This window comes from Anomaloglossus baeobatrachus, chromosome 5 (assembly GCF_048569485.1).
Source record: "Anomaloglossus baeobatrachus isolate aAnoBae1 chromosome 5, aAnoBae1.hap1, whole genome shotgun sequence".
Classification (NCBI taxonomy): Eukaryota; Metazoa; Chordata; class Amphibia; order Anura; family Aromobatidae; genus Anomaloglossus; species Anomaloglossus baeobatrachus.
In genome coordinates this window covers 437,327,930-437,348,357 of record NC_134357.1, presented here as the reverse complement: position 1 = coordinate 437,348,357, position 20,428 = coordinate 437,327,930, and the positions used below count along the sequence as shown (strand labels likewise).

Here is a 20,428-nt window from a genome sequence, read left to right as displayed (position 1 = left end):
GCTGTAATTGCCAGGGGTGATCATGCGGACCGGCTGTTTACTATGCGCGCGTCCCCGCTCGTCCTCCCGCCCACCTGTCAGTGTCGACTTCTGCGCTGAGAAATGGGCGGGAGGATGTAATGAGCGGGCCCACGTGGTCACAGCAGGCTGCTATAGCCTGCTCGTGCCCCCGATGATCCGCTCCACCGCAGCACCCTCATTCCCGGCCGCAGCCCTATAGTCAGACCATAAGACGCACCCCCAACTTTGCCCCAACATTTGGAGGAAAAAAAGTGCGTCTTATGGTCCGAAAAATACGGTAGGAAAATCCTAGTGGTTGGTCCTCTTTAAAAAGCCCCGAATATTGAGGGCGAAAATGCCAACTGTGATACAAAATAGGGATACAGGAGATATGTGAGGAACGATCAGTATGTGTAGCTACTACCTGCTCATAGCCATATGGCCGTTGTTGCTGGGCCGATGACGCTGTCTGTGGTGCCCGATAGCTGGAATAGGGTTGGCTCTGGCCTTGCTGGAAAGTTGAATACTGTGAGGACGAGCCCTGTGCTGGGACTGAAATGAGGAACAAGGATTATTTTCAACATTTTGGGGTGTTTGGAGTTGTAGCTTCACAACAGACTGGTTCCAGAGATGTATCCAAAATAAGTCACCATATACCCTGGCCTGTCTTACCATATCCCTGCTGTTGCTGTCCAGGATAGTTCTGTTGATTGGAGTACTGTTGTTGTTGGGAGTACGCCTGCTGTTGACCTGTTCCCTGCTGATATCCGCTCTGCTGTTGGGTGTACTGGGTGTTTCCTGCTAAATAATGAATAAATGAACGGGTAGATGTTAATCACAATGATATTGCATTTAGTTTTGTTAATTTGAAAGGGTTAAATCACAAAATGACCTATTGTTAAAATAAGAGTGTGTCACTTTTTTTTCATATCATGATTAAAAACAAATCAACAGAATTAGTAATCTTGCAATTTTCATACTGGCCACTTGGGCTTTTTTTGGACTTTCTCTTCTATCAGTAAGTTTTCAGCAGGCGTCTTATCATCAGAGGCAGTAATGCAATGATCACGCAATAAGCAGTCACAGCTGCCTTTGCTGCCCATCCCTTCACAATGAGCTTTGCACACACTCAGAGGTTTCAATACAAAACAATAGGGCCAGAGTCTGTTTATCATGGCTAATGAGCATGTAGATTTCCTGAAACAAAAGGAAGAGTTTTCTGCAGGCTTTATCATCAGAGCAGTATTGCAATAACTGACAACACCTCATTACAGCTGATAACAATAGGTGGTCACAGCTGCCTTCGCTCTCCTTCACAATGACCTTTGCACACGCTCATTAGAGGCTTCAATACAAAAGATGGGAGACAAGTCTGTTTATTGTGGCTAATGTACATGTGAATTCCCTGAAACAACAGGAAAGTTTACAAAAACCCTAGTGACAAGTAAGAAAATTGCACATTTTCTAATTTTTAATCTAGATAGTAATGTGAATTTTTTTTCTTTACTAAACTAAAAAAAAATAAATAAGTAAAACATAAAAATAAAAAAAATAGTATAACCCCAAAACTTGACTTCACAATATGCTATTTTCTATCATCCCTTTGTCATTAAGCACATTTATGTTTTTTTCCTGACCTCCTTCATAGTAGTGCTGTGACGAGTCGTCGAACGTCCGGTCATAGCTCTGTTCACCATATGATGGCTGTTGGTAGGAGTAGTCGCTATGTCCTAAATTATAGAACAGCAGTGACATAGTGTAAAGCACCATTAATCCGGTATTAATAAGAACCCAACATCTAAAACTGCAGATTCTGCTATTAAAAGAGAAGCATTCTAATACATAGTTGTAGCAGAGTGGAGTTTGTGATTCGGGTGGTCCAGAATTACAAAAGAATGGCTGCTTCCTTCTTGTGCCCCCTGACCATCGGTTGTGTCTCGTATCACAGATGCAGTTGTAAAACTATACCCAGTGTGTGAACAGGGGCGGCACTTTTTTTGGGAATCTCACGCTTCGTTGTATTAATGTACAAATGGTAATCAACCAATAAAACCCATTTACAGCCCGCCATGATGAAACTATTGTTACAGGCACTGCAGCCTACTTTAAAGTACACTTTTGATACTATAAAGTAATAGCCATCCTGCAGCTGGACAATAATCATGGCCCTCCCCAAATTCAATGATGTGCTGCCATGATCTGACACCTACCGTCTGTGTAATACTGCTGGCTCATAGAATCAGAGGAGCTCTGACTGTGTGCGTACTGCTCGCTGTAGTACTCCTCCTGACCCAGATATTGCTGAGCAGAACCTAGATGATGAAATGAAGACTACATCTCAAATTGAGAACACTGACTTGTAATATAAAATAAGGACCTTCGAGGCTATTTCTTATAATTTTGTCCATCGTGGAAAGTTATGAATGTACTCATCAGGAGTACAGGTGATGGCAGTGAAATGGTCAGCAGGGCTCCTCTGAGTCTTGTGTTCATCAGATCACTCTCCTTCAACAGCCTTTCCTCAGTGTTAGTGCCACAAGTGCTGAATTGACCCATCACTGCCATCATCAGTACTCCAAATGAGTATGTTTGGATATCAATGAAGCTGAAAGTAAGAAAACAAACTAGGGAAAAACAGTGTTTGGAAGCCACCTTAGATGCATTTTTTTTTTCTACAAGATTGAGGACAGAAAAAAGGGATTTGCAAAGTTTCAAAACTTTTCATGCTGGACAAAATTATAAAAATAAGGTTTAGTTACATTAAGCATAGGTTCAATCCAGTGATATGCCTATGCCCCCTAGTGGTAATACTTGGAATGACATGGACAGTGTACCGTGTAATTCATTTCAGCTCACCTTGTTGAGATGATCTGTAGGGTCCCAGGGGTCTCTGACCCATCATACTGCTTCCTTGGTTACTCTGGCTCATAATGGAGATTGAGGATTGTCCTTGGTAATGCTGACCTCCTCCCTGTGCTGTGGTGTAATGAGAGCTGGCAGCTTGCTGATGCATCATGGACACTGGTAGGTAGACAGAATAGCAAATCAGGAATAGATCGTGTCAAAAGTATTTATCTAATGTCAGACAATTAACGACCGCCATACACACTAGATGGCTTAAAAAAAAAAAACAAAAAAAAAAAAACAAAAAAAAAAAAAACACGATGGTCCACTTGGCCGATCGCGCGGCAGCCATGTTGGCCATCTATCCCATTCCCTGTAGACTGTGAGCCCTCGCAGGCAGGGTCCTCTCTCCTCCTGTACCAGTCTGTGCCTTATATTGTTAATGATTATTATACTTGTTTTTATTATGTATACCCTTTTCACAGGTAAAGTGCCATGGAATAAATGGCGCTATAATAATACACTGGAGCAATTTTGTGGCCGAGCGCTCCTGTTTCCCATCAGTTGACATGTCAGTGGCGGCTTATTTCCGGGAGAACAAAGTGATCAACAGTCCAAAATCAGACATGTGTAATTGACATCTGTCCTGACGATCAGTTGCCCGAGGCCCCATAAACATCAGACTGTCGGATGAAGCCGTCGATATCAGCGGGTTCGGCTGACATTAGTCTAATGTGCACTGGGTCCTTAAATCTCACACCCATCTATCTTATTTGCTGAGACGGAAGAGATTGTTAGGCGGAAATATCGATAAGTTATGATAAGTACAAACAGCCCAGTATTTGCAATGGTTTACTGATCGAGGGCCCACTCTATACCCTCCCTACCCCTCTGTAAGGGCATATACACATGGGTTGTCCAGATGGGACACTACAGGAATGAGTTTTACATATGTAAAGTTGGGTAGATTTGCCATATAGTAGTATGAAGCCAGTATACCACTCACCTGGGTTGGTAGGCATGTTTATATTGGCCCTTGACACATAGTTGCCGATGCTGCTTTGAGTCTGCATTGGCATATTCTGGGAGCTGGGCACAGTATGACTATACCCAGGGGCTGTGCCATGGGAGCTGACTGCCATGCTCATGCTAGTGGTAGGCATGGTGGTTTGACCAGACTGTTGCATGGTTACATGGTTGGGGCCTGTTCCAAAAAGACATAGAAAAATACCAATGGATATAGTAAACTTTATTAAAAAAAAATAAAAAAAAATGCTAAAGATCTAATTAATAAATATTACACACTACTCAGTCATAACATGAAAACCATCTATCTAATCTTATGTAGGTTCAAATTCCCATTGTGTCGCTAAAATAGTTCTACCCCTTTAGGAATGAAGTCTACAGCGCCTCCTGAAGGTGTCCTGTGGTATCGGTCACAGATCTCTCCTGGAAGATGTGACCCATGGATAGGACTCATTTCCCAGCACATCACACAGATGCTCGACTGGGCAAAGATCCAGGGAATTTGGAGACAAGTCATCACCCTGATCTCTGCGTCATGTTCCTCAGACAGACCACTTGTGCTGAGAAGTCCCCATAATTAGGAATAACTCCAAGGTTTAGGTGTTATGTGATAGTGACAACCACATGAATGCCAGGAGGACCTAATGTTTGCTAGAAGAGCATCACATTGCCCACTCGTCTCTTCCCAGACAAGTGACGCACACCGCTGATACTCCACAGGGTGCAAAAGAAAATGGAGCTCATCCGACCAGGCCACCTTTCTCCATGGTCCAGTGCTAATGCTCAGGTGACCATTAAAGGTCCTTTTGGCAGCAGATAAGGGGCAGTATGGGCACTGACTGATCTATATCTACACAGCAAGTCTCCACGTTGCGGACACCTTCCGATCAAAGCATGGGCGTACCCAGGATCAAAACTGGGGGGGGGGGCAAGCCATGGTCGTTCAGGTTGTAAAATATTAGAACGGAAAAGGTGAATGAAACGAAAATTTTAAGAGAATTAAATGTAATTATACCTCGATTAATGACTCCGTGCCCCTCTCACACACGCACACACAGACACAGACACACACACAAACACAATGCACGCTCCATTACCCCTCCTCCCCCCACACACACAATACAATACAATACAATACATCCCCCCATCACCCCCTACATACACACACACAAATACCATGCACCCCTCCAATACCATCTCCCCACGCACACAATACAATGCACCCCCCAAACACACACACACACACACACACACACACACACTACAATACACGTTCCAATACATCCCCCATCACCCCCTACACACACACACACAATACAATGCAACCCCCATCACCCCCTACACACACACACACACACACAATACAATGCACTCCCCATCACCCCCTACACACACAATACAATGCACCCCCCATCACCCCCTACACACACACACACACACAATGCACCCCCATCACCCCCTACACACACACACACACACACACACACACACAATGCACCCCCATCACCACCTACACACACAATGCACCCCCATCACCCCCTACACACACACACACACAATGCACCCCCATCACCCCACACACACACAATGCACCCCTCCATCACCCCCTACACACACACACACACACACACACACAATACAATGCATCCCCCATCAACCCCCCCACACACACACACACAATGCAATGCACCCCCTCATCACCACACACACACACACACACACACACACACAATGCACCCCCATCACCCCCTACACACACAATGCACCCCCATCACCCCCTACACACACACACACACACACACAATGCACCCCCATCACCCCACACACACACAATGCACCCCTCCATCACCCCCTACACACACACACACACACACACAATACAATGCATCCCCCATCAACCCCCCCACACACACACACACACAATGCAATGCACCCCCTCATCACCACACACACACACAATACAACCCCCCATCACCCCCTACACACACACACACAATGACATCACCCCTCCACACACACACACACACACACACACAAAATACAATGCACCCCCCATCACCCCAAACAATACAATACACCCCCATCACCCCCTACACACACACACACACACACACACAATGTACCCCCTCATCACCCCCTACATACACACAATACAATGCACCCCCCATCACCCCCTACACACACGCACACAATACAATGCACCCCCCATCACCCCCTACACACACGCACACAATACAATGCACCCCCCCTCCACACACACGTACCCCCATTACCCCTCCTCACACACACACACAAAATACAGTGCACCCTCCATTACCCCTCCCCCCACACACGAAACAATGCACCCTCCATTACCCCCTTCCCCGACATAATACATTGCACCCCCCATCACCCCCTACACACACAAATTACACTACCCCATCACTACACACTCCTGCCTCCCCCCCTCCCTCGGAATACAGTACTCCTCCTCTGCCTGTCACAAAGCTGTGTTTCTTCACAAATGTTCCCAGTTATGTGTCCTCAGCCCCTCCCCACACATCTCCATTAATTACACCTGTTTCTTCGGCTCCTCCATGGAGCGCTTACAGCTTCCTGATGAATCCAGTGTGGCGCCCGCAGCACCGTGATGACGTCACCAAGGTGCTAATCTCATCACATTGCTGCACGTCGGGGGCGGGGCCCAGTCCCAGCGCGCTGTTCAAATGTATTTACGTCTGAAGGACGCAAATACATTTGAATAGGAAGAAGGAAGCTGCGGTCACCGGCACCGGCGCGCTCCTCTGCACTGTGTGCATGCCGGGCACACTGTCACACAGCAGGGCCGGCACAGCACAGTGCGTTGCCTCCTGCTGCAGCTAGTGTGCCCGGCATGCACACACTGCTAAGGAGCGCGCCGGTGGCTGCAGATACAGTGGCCCACTACAGGCACCGGCCTACTACACCGTGCCCCTGCTTCTAGGGGGGGAAGCTGCCCCCCCTGCCCCTCACTGGGTACGCCCATGGATCAAAACCATCAGTAAGTTCTTCAGCAATAGGTTTTACAGTAGTTCTTCTGTAGGATCAGACCAGACTAATCTTTTCACCCACATGTATTAATAAACACTGGATGGCCGTTACCCTGTTGTCAGTTTACTGGTTGTCCTCCCTTTGAACCATTTTGGCAGGTACTAACCACCTCATACCTTATGTAGAACCCAAGAGCTGACGTTTTGGAGAGTTCTTACCCAATGATCAGGGTAAATTTATATAATAAAACACACACTATTATAAATGCAAATATGTCATGGTAGGCATTAATCAGTACAAGGTACACGAATGTCCTCAGGATCTGTCAGACATTGCCTCACACACGAATAACGAGTAATATATCAGAAAAGGTCTCACCGTTACTGATCTGGCTCTGCATGATGGAGGAGGGCGGCAGGCTGGCACCCAGGGCATCACTCAGATTGCCCTGGGAATGAAGGCTCTGGCTGGGGCCTGTTTGGCTCATCCCTCCTGGGCCTATATTCATGCTCTGCGTCGGTGGCTGTTAAAAAACAAACAAGCAAAAGACTGACGTCATTTCATAGGCAAATGCTTTAGGCAGAAAAGAGAGCGCACAAACACAAATTATTTGGATCAGGTTGATATATGATACACACTAACCAAACACTAGGGCCTACTAACATTTGCATCCCTAATTGCAGGACACTTTCCAGCCTCACTCTCGATTTGACCAGGAATACTCAAAAATATCACAAGAACAACAATTTTTAAAGGAATTTCTCAACAGGGTTTCACACCTCCAAATTATTTATATATACACATGTAGCTCTTCCAAAGAGAAATCCAGCTTTACCTGTACATGGCCAGTCCATTGCTCAGTTACTGAGAAATCAGGGTTTGAATTGATATGCAAATGAGGCTGAAGAGCTATGGTAGATCTGAAGCCTCTGTCACTCCAGCTCTATTCCCTGCTGAATGCTGCCTCTACCTGCTTGACTGATAACATCTATCCTGTGCAACTTCAAGGCATATGACTCGTCAGCCAAGCAGGAGGAGGCAATGGATAGGGAATAGAGCTGGAGTGACAGAGGCTTCAGATCTACAAATAGTTTTTCAGCCTTATTTGCATATTAATTCAAACATCTCAGTAATGGAGGAAGTTTTGTACACCAGTCTTAATTAAAGGTGCAGTGGAGTAAGATACAGCAAATTCAGTACAAGGTGCATGCCTCTAAATGAATTTGGCACATCTTACAACTGGCGTGCGTGTCTGCCATAAATAAGAAGCTGGAGTACATTTATGGTGTAATATATGCCACTTTTTTGGTGTAAATTAAGACATATTTGATGGGCGGGTATCACCACCTCCCAGCGCTGCTTTTCCAAGGGACTGGCATGAGAAAGCCAAAAGTCACAAAATCTTGAATTACTTCAAAGAGTTTAAGGACTTCTTGATGAAATGGGACCAAAGCATATTAGAAAGTGGTAGAAATTTCAATGAATCCATTCAATTTTATTTGTTTAGAGACAGAAAAGCCGTCATAGGATCAGACACAAACATCATACCACAGGCCGATCATGACTGTGAACTGCGATACTCTACAAAAAGCTACATTTAAGGATTAGAGAACTGAGAACAATAGTAAAGGCATTCCTATATGGGATACAGTTAGGTCCAGAAATATTTGGACAGTGACACAAGTTTTGTTATTTTAGCTGTTTACAAAAACATGTTCAGAAATACAATTATATATATAATATGGGCTGAAAGTGCACACTCCCAGCTGCAATATGAGAGTTTTCACATCCAAATCGGAGAAAGGGTTTAGGAATCATAGCTCTGTAATGCATAGCCTCCTCTTTTTCAAGGGACCAAAAGTAATTGGACAAGGGACTCTAAGGGCTGCAATTAACTCTGAAGGCGTCTCCCTCGTTAACCTGTAATCAATGAAGTAGTTAAAAGGTCTGAGGTTGATTACAGGTGTGTGGTTTTGCATTTGGAAGCTGTTGCTGTGACCAGACAACATGCGGTCTAAGGAACTCTCAATTGAGGTGAAGCAGAACATCCTGAGGCTGAAAAAAAAAAGAAAAAATCCATCAGAGAGATAGCAGACATGCTTGGAGTAGCAAAATCAACAATCGGGTACATTCTGAGAAAAAAGGAATTGACTGGTGAGCTTGGGAACTCAAAAAGGCCTGGGCGTCCACGGATGACAACAGTGGTGGATGATCGCCGCATACTTTCTTTGGTGAAGAAGAACCCGTTCACAACATCAACTGCAGTCCAGAGCACTCTCAGTGAAGTAGGTGTATCTGTCTCTAAGTCAACAGTAAAGAGAAGACTCCATGAAAGTAAATACAAAGGGTTCACATCTAGATGCAAACCATTCATCAATTCCAAAAATAGACAGGCCAGAGTTAAATTTGCTGAAAAACACCTCATTAAGCCAGCTCAGTTCTGGAAAAGTATTCTATGGACAGATGAGACCAAGATCAACCTGTACCAGAATGATGGGAAGAAAAAAGTTTGGAGAAGAAAGGGAACGGCACATGATCCAAGGCACACCACATCCTCTGTAAAACATGGTGGAGGCAACGTGATGGCATGGGCATGCATGGCTTTCAATGGCACTGGGTCACTTGTGTTTATTGATGACATAACAGCAGACAAGAGTAGCCGGATGAATTCTGAAGTGTACCGGGATATACTTTCAGCCCAGATTCAGCCAAATGCCGCAAAGTTGATCGGACGGCACTTCATAGTACAGATGGACAATGACCCCAAGCATACAGCCAAAGCTACCTAGGAGTTCATGAGTGCAAAAAAGTGGAACATTCTGCAATGGCCAAGTCAATCACCAGATCTTAACCCAATTGAGCATGCATTTCACTTGCTCAAATCCAGACTTAAGACGGAAAGACCCACAAACAAGCAAGACCTGAAGGCTGCGGCTGTAAAGGCCTGGCAAAGCATTAAGAAGGAGGAAACCCAGCGTTTGGTGATGTCCATGGGTTCCAGACTTAAGGCAGTGATTGCCTCCAAAGGATTCGCAACAAAATATTGAAAATAAAAATATTTTGTTTGGGTTTGGTTTATTTGTCCAATTACTTTTGACCTCCTAAAATGTGGAGTGTTTATAAAGAAATGTGTACAATTCCTACAATTTCTATCAGATATTTTTGTTCAAACCTTCAAATTAAACGTTACAATCTGCACTTGAATTCTGTTGTAGAGGTTTCATTTCAAATCCAATGTGGTGGCATGCAGAGCCCAACTCGCGAAAATTGTGTCACTGTCCAAATATTTCTGGACCTAACTGTATATACAGCATAGCCATAGGACCCAAATTTATTTAGAAAACTGGACCCTGGTAGCACACAAGGTGCCCGAGATACTGAACATTTATGACATATCTCATCAATAAAATGGCCTGTGGCGGATTGATACTCACAAAATATTTGGATATCTCTGTGCAACGATCATGTACGGGAAACTCTAGTAAGAAGGATATCCATACTCACCGCAGGGAGCAGAGATTGCATATTCTGGTTGGAGTCAGCTATAGTTGCCAGATATACCAGATTTCTGTGCAGGATCTGCTGGTATCTGTAAAAAATATCCTAAGAGGTGACATGCAGCACTATACGAGACAATAAAGGGGATGTAATGGCAAAGCAAAACTTTATTGCAGGTAAACTTACTTTATACTATGTAAGAAATTTGCAAAAATCTACACCACCCCAGAGCTGGTGCAGACAGCCATAGATGGTATAAGCTTATTCAGTGGTGTATTCCTCCTAATAGACTAGGTGTATCTTACTTTTGTTAACTTTAAATTAAAGGCAGTCTGTCAGCAGCTTTTTGTTATGTAATCTAAGAGCACCAATGATGTAGTGGAACAGAGCCAGATTACTGTGATGTGTCACTTACTGGGTTGTGTTTTGCTGTTTCAATACCATCAGTGTTTTATCATGAGGAGATTATCACTACAGGACAACTTCCCTCATGTCTCCTGGTCCAACCCCCAATCGCAGCACTGATTGGCAGCTCTTTGTCCCTAAACATAGTACACAAAAAGTTGTGATTCTACACCGCTCATCAACTGAGCTCTGCTAGATCTGCAACAGAGAAAAACTGAGATTCTATAACTGCTGAACCCAGTATACTAAGTGATACATCGCTGGAATCAGGGTCTCTGCTCCTACTCATACTGCAGTATGATTACATAGTAATAACCTGCTGACAGATTCACCGGCCCCAATATAAATAAAGTGCCCCTAATGAAAGGGGGAAACCTCAACATAGGTACTTCAATAGCATTCATTAATGTTATGTTTCAAGGCTTGATTATGCATCACAAGATAAGGAATATCCACATCATGCAATGAGCCCCATAAAAGTGACAGTCCTGTGCCTCCAGAACTGTGACTGTAACAGTGCTTCATAATAGTGACAACTACAGTGCCTCCATAATCGTAGCACAGTGCTCCGGTATCAGTGACAGGCGCAGCCCTTATACAGTGACAGCAACCCATGACAATTAAAGGCACAGACACCCAAGACATTGAAAGCTGAAGTGCCCTAATATCAGCGAGAGCAACATCACCCTTACAAAACTCTTTAAAGAGTAATCATTGTTTTATTTTTAGGTTTTCATAAATCAGTAGTACATGTTAAAATAAAACGTTTTGTAATATATCTTATCTGATAAATCCACTGCTTTCTCCTCCTGGACCTATCCTTTATTCTCAAAATTCTGTTGTCTGTGAATACAGACTTTCCCATTACAGGGATAGGAGATGACAGTTCGTGCTCATGAAGTTCTATGGAGAATTGTAACTGTCTTTTCAGCGGAACTTGCAGCAGAATGTCTGTGTCTGCCTCTAGCTCCTCCCTCTGCCTCTAGCTCCTCCCCTCTCCATAGAATTTTAAAAGCACTAACTGTCATCTATCTTAGTAATAGAAACATCAGTGTTCATGTGACTCGCCCGCCCCAGGGCCTTAGGTGACTGTGTCGGGCTGGACTAGTCCGGGGCAGTCAGCGGTGGCGTGGCTCGACTCCGTGACCCTGGCGGAGTCAATTAAAATGGCGGAATGGGGGAGACGGTAATAAAGTTTATATAAGATTCGTGACGCCACCTGTGGTAATTTGCAGCTATGGAGCCGCAGCTGCTAGAAGGGACCTCCGGGGCTGATGTTATGGCAGCTGAGGTGTTTCTTGCTCCCCACAGGTGGAGCGGGTTCCCCCGGGGCAACCTTTGGTGCTTGGTAAAGTCTATGGTGTCTATTGATGTGGTGCAGAATAAAGCAGACGACACGGGGCTTGCAGTTAAGATGTTTACTCACTGTTCAGTTTCAATGCTGCAGCTGACCGGTTACCCACGGAATGCCAGGATCCACTGTCGGGGACCTCCGCCGATCCCGGATAGTTCAAGGGTCAGTACCGGTGCACCCCTCAATGTGTCCTTTCTGGCTGTCTCACTAGTGCAACACTGCACTTGGCTGTCCTGCGCCTCCACCACCGAGCCTGTCCAAGGGTAGCTGACCTAGGTCTTCTATTGCTTTCCCTTGCAGGTGATCTGTGGCGGGTTATGGCCTCGAGTGCCTACAGCAATCTCCCGGGCCGTCGGTTTTGCTAAAAGTAATGTCTTTCTTCTTTCGCCTAGGGACCGTGCCTGTGTTGCAGCCGGATCCCTCCACCCGGTATTCTAGTGGAACAGGTCCACGGGACGTTCGTACTTCCGTGGCACCCTGGAATCCCTTCAATCAGTGTCACCTGGGCCTAACAAGACCCCAGGATCTCCACTAGGAACCTTCTTTTTCTAAAGTCTCTCTGTCCGCTGTCCTTTCCGGACAGCCCACCTCTTCACTCCTCTACTCCTTCTCTCCGACTCCCTGAACTTGTACTTACTGGTTATCCTTTCTACTCCCTGACTCCTCCCACACCCTTCCCTGGTAGGCTCCACCCCCTCATGGACCAGTGAATGGGACTTAAGGACCCATAACCAGGTATACTGGTCGCTACCCTCAGCATTAAATGGAGTGACTGACTTAAACCCTGACCCGGTGTGTGACCTACCAATTGGTGTGTGCAGGTTTTGTCTGTGAACCGGTAGATGACGCCATTCGTACCCGGGATGGGATACCACACCTCTGGCTGAGGTGCAGTACCTCTGTGGCGACGGAAGCCTCAGGGGCGCCACACTTGGAATACAGATTTTACCTATGGATTTCCCTGATAAGTACATTAGAAAGTTGCTTATTTTCACGTGTACTGTTGATTTATGGAATAAGAAATAAAAAGACAATTCTTCTTTTAGTTCCAGCAACAGTCCCATTTCTGCTGCCACATTGCCCCCAACAAGGAATCTCACTAAAATCCTTAGCCACCTGGGATCTCTGCAAAATCTACACAAGACGGTGACTATCAGGAGCTGCAGAATATCCAAACTTTACACAACTTTCCACCCTTTTTATGACTGTTTTGTGGTCTGTACTCACTGTGTGCACTCCACCGTCTTCCCCTTGCTCTGATAGTCCATTATACACTGGATCAGGTGATGATTCTCATCCAGCATCTAAGAAGTACAAAAATAATTACTGCAATTGTTCTATATCACATAGATAAATAGGTTTGTGGAATTCCCGTCCTTTTTCATTGCAGAAATCACTCAGGTCTCTGTCACCTGGTCAAGAATAGCCAACTTCTGCCCTTATGTTATTCCCGTCAATACCCTGAGCATTCTGGGGTTGTTGTTTTTTTATCTAAAATCCGCTATAAAGTTTGAGATTTGGGCTTTTTAACGTTTTCTGCACTAAGGGGGAGTGGCTAACGGTAATTATGCAGCACAGCCTAAAGACACGCCCCCAGAGACTCCTCTGAGCCACGCCCCCTTGGTTAAGATCAGAAAATTTACCGCTAAATAAAAAGCGGCATATTTCTGTAAGTATATGGCAAATTAAAATAAAAGGAGCAAAAATGTAGTACTCAGGGAGCAGAGGGAATAGAAAATAAAAAAAAAAAAAAAAAAAAAGGCAAAAACGGCCCTTTTTTCATCCGGTGACAGGATCACTCCTCCAATTACAGTGTATTTGATGGTGCGGGCTGAGGCGGGTGATTGTGCGGAGTGACTGATTTCTCCATTCTCTGCTGTCAGAAGCGCTTTAGGGTGAACAGATGATTCATGTCTGACAGCCTGGTTGCTAAGGTTACACTGCCTAACAACCACAGTATTTCATATGGAGGATGTTGGGCAGAAAGTCCCCAGTGACTATTATTCAGGTCGTGAACTGAAGGCCAAACGGGCACATTAACTGGTCATATACATTACAGAAATGTCACAGTGATCTGCGGACAATCTAATCAGAGCAGTCCAGTTAACCCCTGACATCTGGGTTGTCCCCTACACAGTACACTTGTGTAACGTACGAGCTAGCAAAGAAGGGGCAGTATTGAAAAGACACTCTATATATCTCTTACCGCTATATTAACATACACGTGTGATCTAAAAGAGCTCTGGATAAAAGGACGTCCCTTTCTTACACATATATGGCACTCAGTGTGGGCATAGCGTCACAATGTACACATATGGCACTCAGTGTGGGCATAGCATCACAATGTACACGTATGTCACTCAGTGTGGGCATAGCGTCACAATGTACACGTATGTCACTCAGTGTGGGCATAGCGTCACAATGTACACGTATGGCTCTCAGTGTGGGCATAGCGTCACAATGTACACGTATGTCACTCAGTGTGGGCATAGCGTCACAATGTACACGTATGTCACTCAGTGTGGGCATAGCGTCACAATGTACACATATGGCTCTCAGTGTGGGCTTAGCGTCACAATGTACACGTATGTCACTCAGTGTGGGCATAGCATCACAATGTACACGTATGTCACTCAGTGTGGACATAGCGTCACAATGTACACGTATGTCACTCAGTGTGGGCATAGCGTCACAATGTACACGTATGTCACTCAGTGTGGGCATAGCGTCACAATGTACACGTATGGCTCTCAGTGTGGGCATAGCGTCACAATGTACACGTATGTCACTCAGTGTGGGCATAGCATCACAATGTACACGTATGTCACTCAGTGTGGGCATAGCGTCACAATGTACACGTATGTCTCTCAGTGTGGGCATAGCGTCACAACGTACACATATGTCACTCAGTGTGGGCATAGCGTCACAACGTACACATATGTCACTCAGTGTGGGCATAGCGTCACAACGTACACATATGTCACTCAGTGTGGGCATAGCGTCACAACGTACACATATGGCACTCAGTGTGGGCATAGCGTCACAACGTACACATATGGCACTCAGTGTGGGCATAGCATCACAATGTACACGTATGGCTCTCAGTGTGGGCATAGCGTCACAATGTACACGTATGTCACTCAGTGTGGGCATAGCATCACAATGTACACGTATGTCACTCAGTGTGGGCATAGCATCACAATGTACACGTATGTCACTCAGTGTGGGCATAGCGTCACAACGTACACATATGGCACTCAGTGTGGGCATAGCATCACAATGTACACGTATGGCTCTCAGTGTGGGCATAGCGTCACAATGTACACGTATGTCACTCAGTGTGGGCATAGCGTCACAATGTACACGTATGTCACTCAGTGTGGGCATAGCGTCACAATGTACACGTATGTCACTCAGTGTGGGCATAGCGTCACAATGTACACGTATGTCACTCAGTGTGGGCATAGCATCACAATGTACACGTATGTCACTCAGTGTGGGCATAGCATCACAATGTACACGTATGGCTCTCAGTGTGGGCATAGCGTCACAATGTACACGTATGGCTCTCACTGTTGGAACTGCATCACAATGTACACGTATGGCACAGTGTGGGCGCAGTATGACAATGTACACATGTACGGCACTCAATGTTGGCGCAGCATGATAATGTACACATGTATGGTACAGTGTGGGAATAGAATGCCAATATTCACATTTATGGCATAGTGTGGGAATGGCATAACAATATACACACGTATGGCACTCAGTGTGGGCGCAGCATGATAATGTACACATGTATGGCATAGTGTGGGAATAACATGACAATATACACACGTATGGCATAGTGTGGGAATAGCATGACAATATACACACATATGGCACTCAGTGTGGGCATAGCATGAAAATGTACCCATGTATGGCACTCAGTGTGGGCATAGCATGAAAATGTACCCATGTATGGCACTCAGTGTGGGCATAGCATGAAAATGTACACATAGCATACAGTATACGTGTACACGTGTATTTATGGCATTCAGTGTGGGCACAGCCTGGCAATGTACACATGTATGGCACAATGTGGGCACAGCATAGCAATGTACACATGTATGGCACAGTGTGGGCATGACAATGTACACATGTATGGCACTCAGTATGGGCATAGCATGACAAAGTACGTATGTATAAGACATTGTGGGCAGAGCATGACAATATATCCTTGTATGGCACTCCGTGTGGACGCAGCATGATAATGTACACATGTATGGCATAGTGTGGGCACAGCATGACAATGTACACATGTATTTATGGCACTCAGTGTGGGCATAGCATTATAATGTACAGATGTATGGCACAAAGTGCTCATAACATTACAATTAATATATCTTTGGCATGGTGTGGGCATAGCCAATGTACACGTGTATGGCACTCAATGTGAGCATAGCATGACAATGTACCCATGTATGGTACTCAATGTGAGCACAGCATGACAATGTCTAGAACTCTGGCCATTGATTCAAGTTGGCTCAGGTTGGGCACATTTGGCACACTTCATGTTTGTGTCGGTGACGAACTGTCCCATGAGAGTCGGTCCTGACTTTGGCTTAGCAGTGACTGGATGGCACAGCTCAGAGCATAGGGCACATCATGCCTATCAATCAGGAGGTAAAGGGAGTGGACGGTTAGGATCTCAGCGAGTGCCGAGGATAGTCCAGGCACGTCCCTCAGACCGCTCAGTGCTAGCGTCATTTACCGACAGCACCGTACAACTATAATAAAATGACTTCCATAAAGGTATGCCAGGCAGCAAGGTGAGAAAAAGACATAAAAACTCTTTACAGGGGGAACAATCCAGGGGACAGCTGTTTAGAAAGGAAAGACCTGATGACAGTTTCCCTTTAAAAGAAGATATGGATATTTTATATTGGGGTAATCATCTTGCCCGAGTTCCAGCATTTAGTGATATGCTTTATAACGGTGACATGGACTATTGGAACCTGTGTTCTTCAGATCTTCATAGATTTCAGTAGGAAAATGTTTTAGACATAGACATGCTCAGTGATCTGTGCAGAGATCATGGTGCAGGGAAGGAGAGGAGGTGAGCTGTGACCAGTTAGGAATGCTGGATCCCATGGTATCTATATTGAGGTGTGATTAGTTATCTAATGAGCTGAGAAGTGACCTCCACATAACAGTAGATGTCAGCTTATTATGAGGCTCAGTGGTCAGAAAGATTTGACTTTTTTTTTTTTAATTATTGATACTGGCATGGAAAAAAAATAACTGAAAATACCAAAAAATATATTTAACCCCTTCACCCTCACGGCGATTTTCCATTTTTTTCTCCCTTTTTCTAAGAGCCAAAACGTTTTTACATTTTCCATCAATATGGCCTTAAGAGGGCTTGTTTTTTCCGGGACGAGTTGTACTTTTGAATGACACCATTCATTCTACCCAATATTGTACTAGAAAACAGGAAAAAAAAAAAAAAAAAAGTGCGGTGAAATTGCCAACAAAATGCAATTGCACGATAGTTTTGTTTGTTTTTTTATGTACGGTGTTCTCGATTTGGAAAAACTGACATATCAGTATGATTCTCTAGGTCGGAACAAGTTTGTAGATGCCAAACGTGTGTAATTTTACTTTTATCTAAGTGGTAGAAAAAAAAAAACCAGACATTTATCAAAAAATATAAATAAAAAAGAATTGCGCTTTTTGTCCTTATTTTGTGAGACCCATAGCGTTCCCATTTTTCGGGATCTGGGACTGTGTGATTCCTTTCTTTTTGCATTTTAAGCTGACGTTTTTAATTATACTATTTTTGGCAGATGCGCCGTTTTCATCGCCTGTTATTGCATTTTAATGCAATGTTGCAGCGACCAAAAACAAACGTAATTTTGGACTTTAAAAATTTTGTTTAATTGATTTTTTGGGATAAATTTAGAGAATTTGGTGCAGAAATTTTCTCCACCAAATCTACATCTTCTGGCAGAATGCACCAAAACCGCATTTTTCACAATGAAGTCAATGGGTGGAGGGGCTGAAAGAACAGAAATGCTGCAGATTATATTCTGCACAAAAACTGCAATGAACAAATAAGCAACATGTGCACAAGACTTCCGAATGCTCATTGACTTTGCTGGCATAAGGATAGGAATGCAGATGTGTGACAATCCTGCACCCAAAAACGCATAAAAAACTGCAGTGTGTGCACATGGCTGTACCCTCATCAGTCTATAGTGTCCTCATATAAACAGTATCCACATAGGGAAATAAAGGATCCAAATACCCACAATTAGTGCTCAGAGAGTCCCCACATACATAAGACACAGTGACAATATCCACATAATTATATATCAGTATCCATGTAATATCTGTGGATGGCTGGACCATCATTGTAAATAAGCACCTGTGTGTTGTGTCAGCCCCACCGCATTGTAGATTGTAAGCTCTTACGAGAAGCGTTGTCATTATTTTTGCTTTATATTGTATTCTCTATAAGGGTATGTGCGCACGTTGCTTTTTACCTGCTTTTTTGCTGCTTTTTCTTCTGCGCTGTTTAATGCCAAAATGGATGTGTTCTTCTATTCAAGCAAAGTCTATGGGAATTTGGGTTTCTTGTTCACACTATGTTGTTCAAAATGCTGCCTTTTTGTGGCAGAACTTTGGTCAAAAACTCAGCTTTGCAGTGCAAAACCCAAATGGCAAAAACAATTGACATGTTGCTTCTTTGAAAAGCTGAGTTTTTGACCAAAGTTCTGCCTCAAAAAGGCAGCATTTTGAACAACATAGTGTGAACAAGAAACCCAAATTCCCATAGACTTTGCTTGAATAGAAGAACACATCCATTTTGGCATTAAACAGCGCAGAAGAAAAAGCAGCAAAAAAGCAGGTAAAAAGCAGGTAAAAAGCAACGTGCGCACATACCCTAAGTGTTGCTTATGATTTTGTATATCAACCTCTGAATTGTAAAGCACTGCAGAATATGTTTGCGCTCTATAAAGATTATTATTATTATTTGTGATTTATTATGCGATTGCAATTTTAGCAATTCCTGAGTAGAGCATGTGGCTAGAATTTAGGGATGTCTTACTCAGTCCTGAGGATTGTTGGAGCTTTTACTGATTATTTTGGTACTGAAATAGGCATCACGATATTGGCGCTAATGCACCTCGCCACTCTCGTGGCATTCTGCAATAGCCAATCTGGTATACAATCAATAAAGAAAGCAAAGAATTCCCACTAAACGCTGGCCCCATACATTGCCAAGGAAGATCCATCCCTCCAGCCTGGCCAGGAGCAGCGGCAGGTCATGGCTGACTTTCCTACAGGTGATTTCACTTGTGTTTAGCCTCCACCAGCTGTCCTGAAAACTACATCTCCCACTTGCATGCTGGGAATTGTAGTCCTAAGCAGGAGATACATTGCAAGAAGAGATTACTGCTCAGCCCAAAATCAGATCAGAAATAATACTGGATGAAATGCAGTAAATCAATAAATAGATCCCTAAATTATTCCCAAATCTGATCCATTCTTGATGCAGCCACTTTTTCACCTCTGATGTATCAATGTCCAGCACATTCTATCATTACTATGTGTCAGATGGTTACACAGCAGCAAGAGGGAAGTAAGGAGGTGATAGACAATGGTGATTTATAGGCTCTTCACACCCCTCCTCCCTAATCCAGATAAGGATGGAGGCTCAGGGATGCATCCTGCTCTCTGTCATCATGGAGGCAAATGACATCTTAGAGGACAGCACACCAGCACCACCTGCAATCCCCAAACCCCCCTGCAATTTGGATGCAATTTTAATTATATATATATATATATATATATATATATATATATATATATATATATATATATATATATTCCCACTGATTGGTTGCATCTGCCATATTTTGGGTGCTGGCACCCATGCATCCTCCCATGCTCCTCATACTATGCATGACACATGAGGAATTTGCCTCCCTCCTCCCTCCTTAGAATAAACCTGGTGCCATCAGACACCCTTGCAGATCATTTACCTTCTGTATAGTTTGCTGGGTGACCTCTCCTTTCCCTCTGGGTCTGGCTGAAGCAAAGGCCACAGACATGATCCCCCCTGCGCCCCTGTGTGTGCCTGATCCTTGCTGACAGCAGTATAAATTATTACAGATATTCTTAATATCTGCACCCTATTACTAGCCAGAGGATTCTTATTCTATGCAGCAGACAGGGGGGAGCCAGTGCCAATAGAATAACCCATGTTTATTTTTATAACATGTATACAGTCATTTCTTGATCTTT

The 20,428-nt window shown here is 44.2% G+C and overlaps 1 protein-coding gene across 1 annotated transcript; it reads right to left on the bottom strand.

Moving 5' to 3' along the window:
- Nucleotides 1–326: 326 nt before the first annotated feature.
- SS18L1 (SS18L1 subunit of BAF chromatin remodeling complex) lies at nt 327–20,314 on the bottom strand. The gene is made up of 11 exons (XM_075351777.1): nt 20,167–20,314; nt 13,364–13,440; nt 10,384–10,468; nt 7,258–7,402; nt 3,851–4,048; nt 2,857–3,021; nt 2,211–2,312; nt 1,638–1,730; nt 673–798; nt 425–552; nt 327–362 (listed from the first exon to the last, which is right to left on the bottom strand). The coding sequence occupies exons 1-11, from the start codon at nt 20,233–20,235 to the stop codon at nt 327–329; spliced, it is 1,224 nt and encodes a 407-aa protein (XP_075207892.1). The 5' UTR covers nt 20,236–20,314.
- Nucleotides 20,315–20,428: the final 114 nt, after the last annotated feature.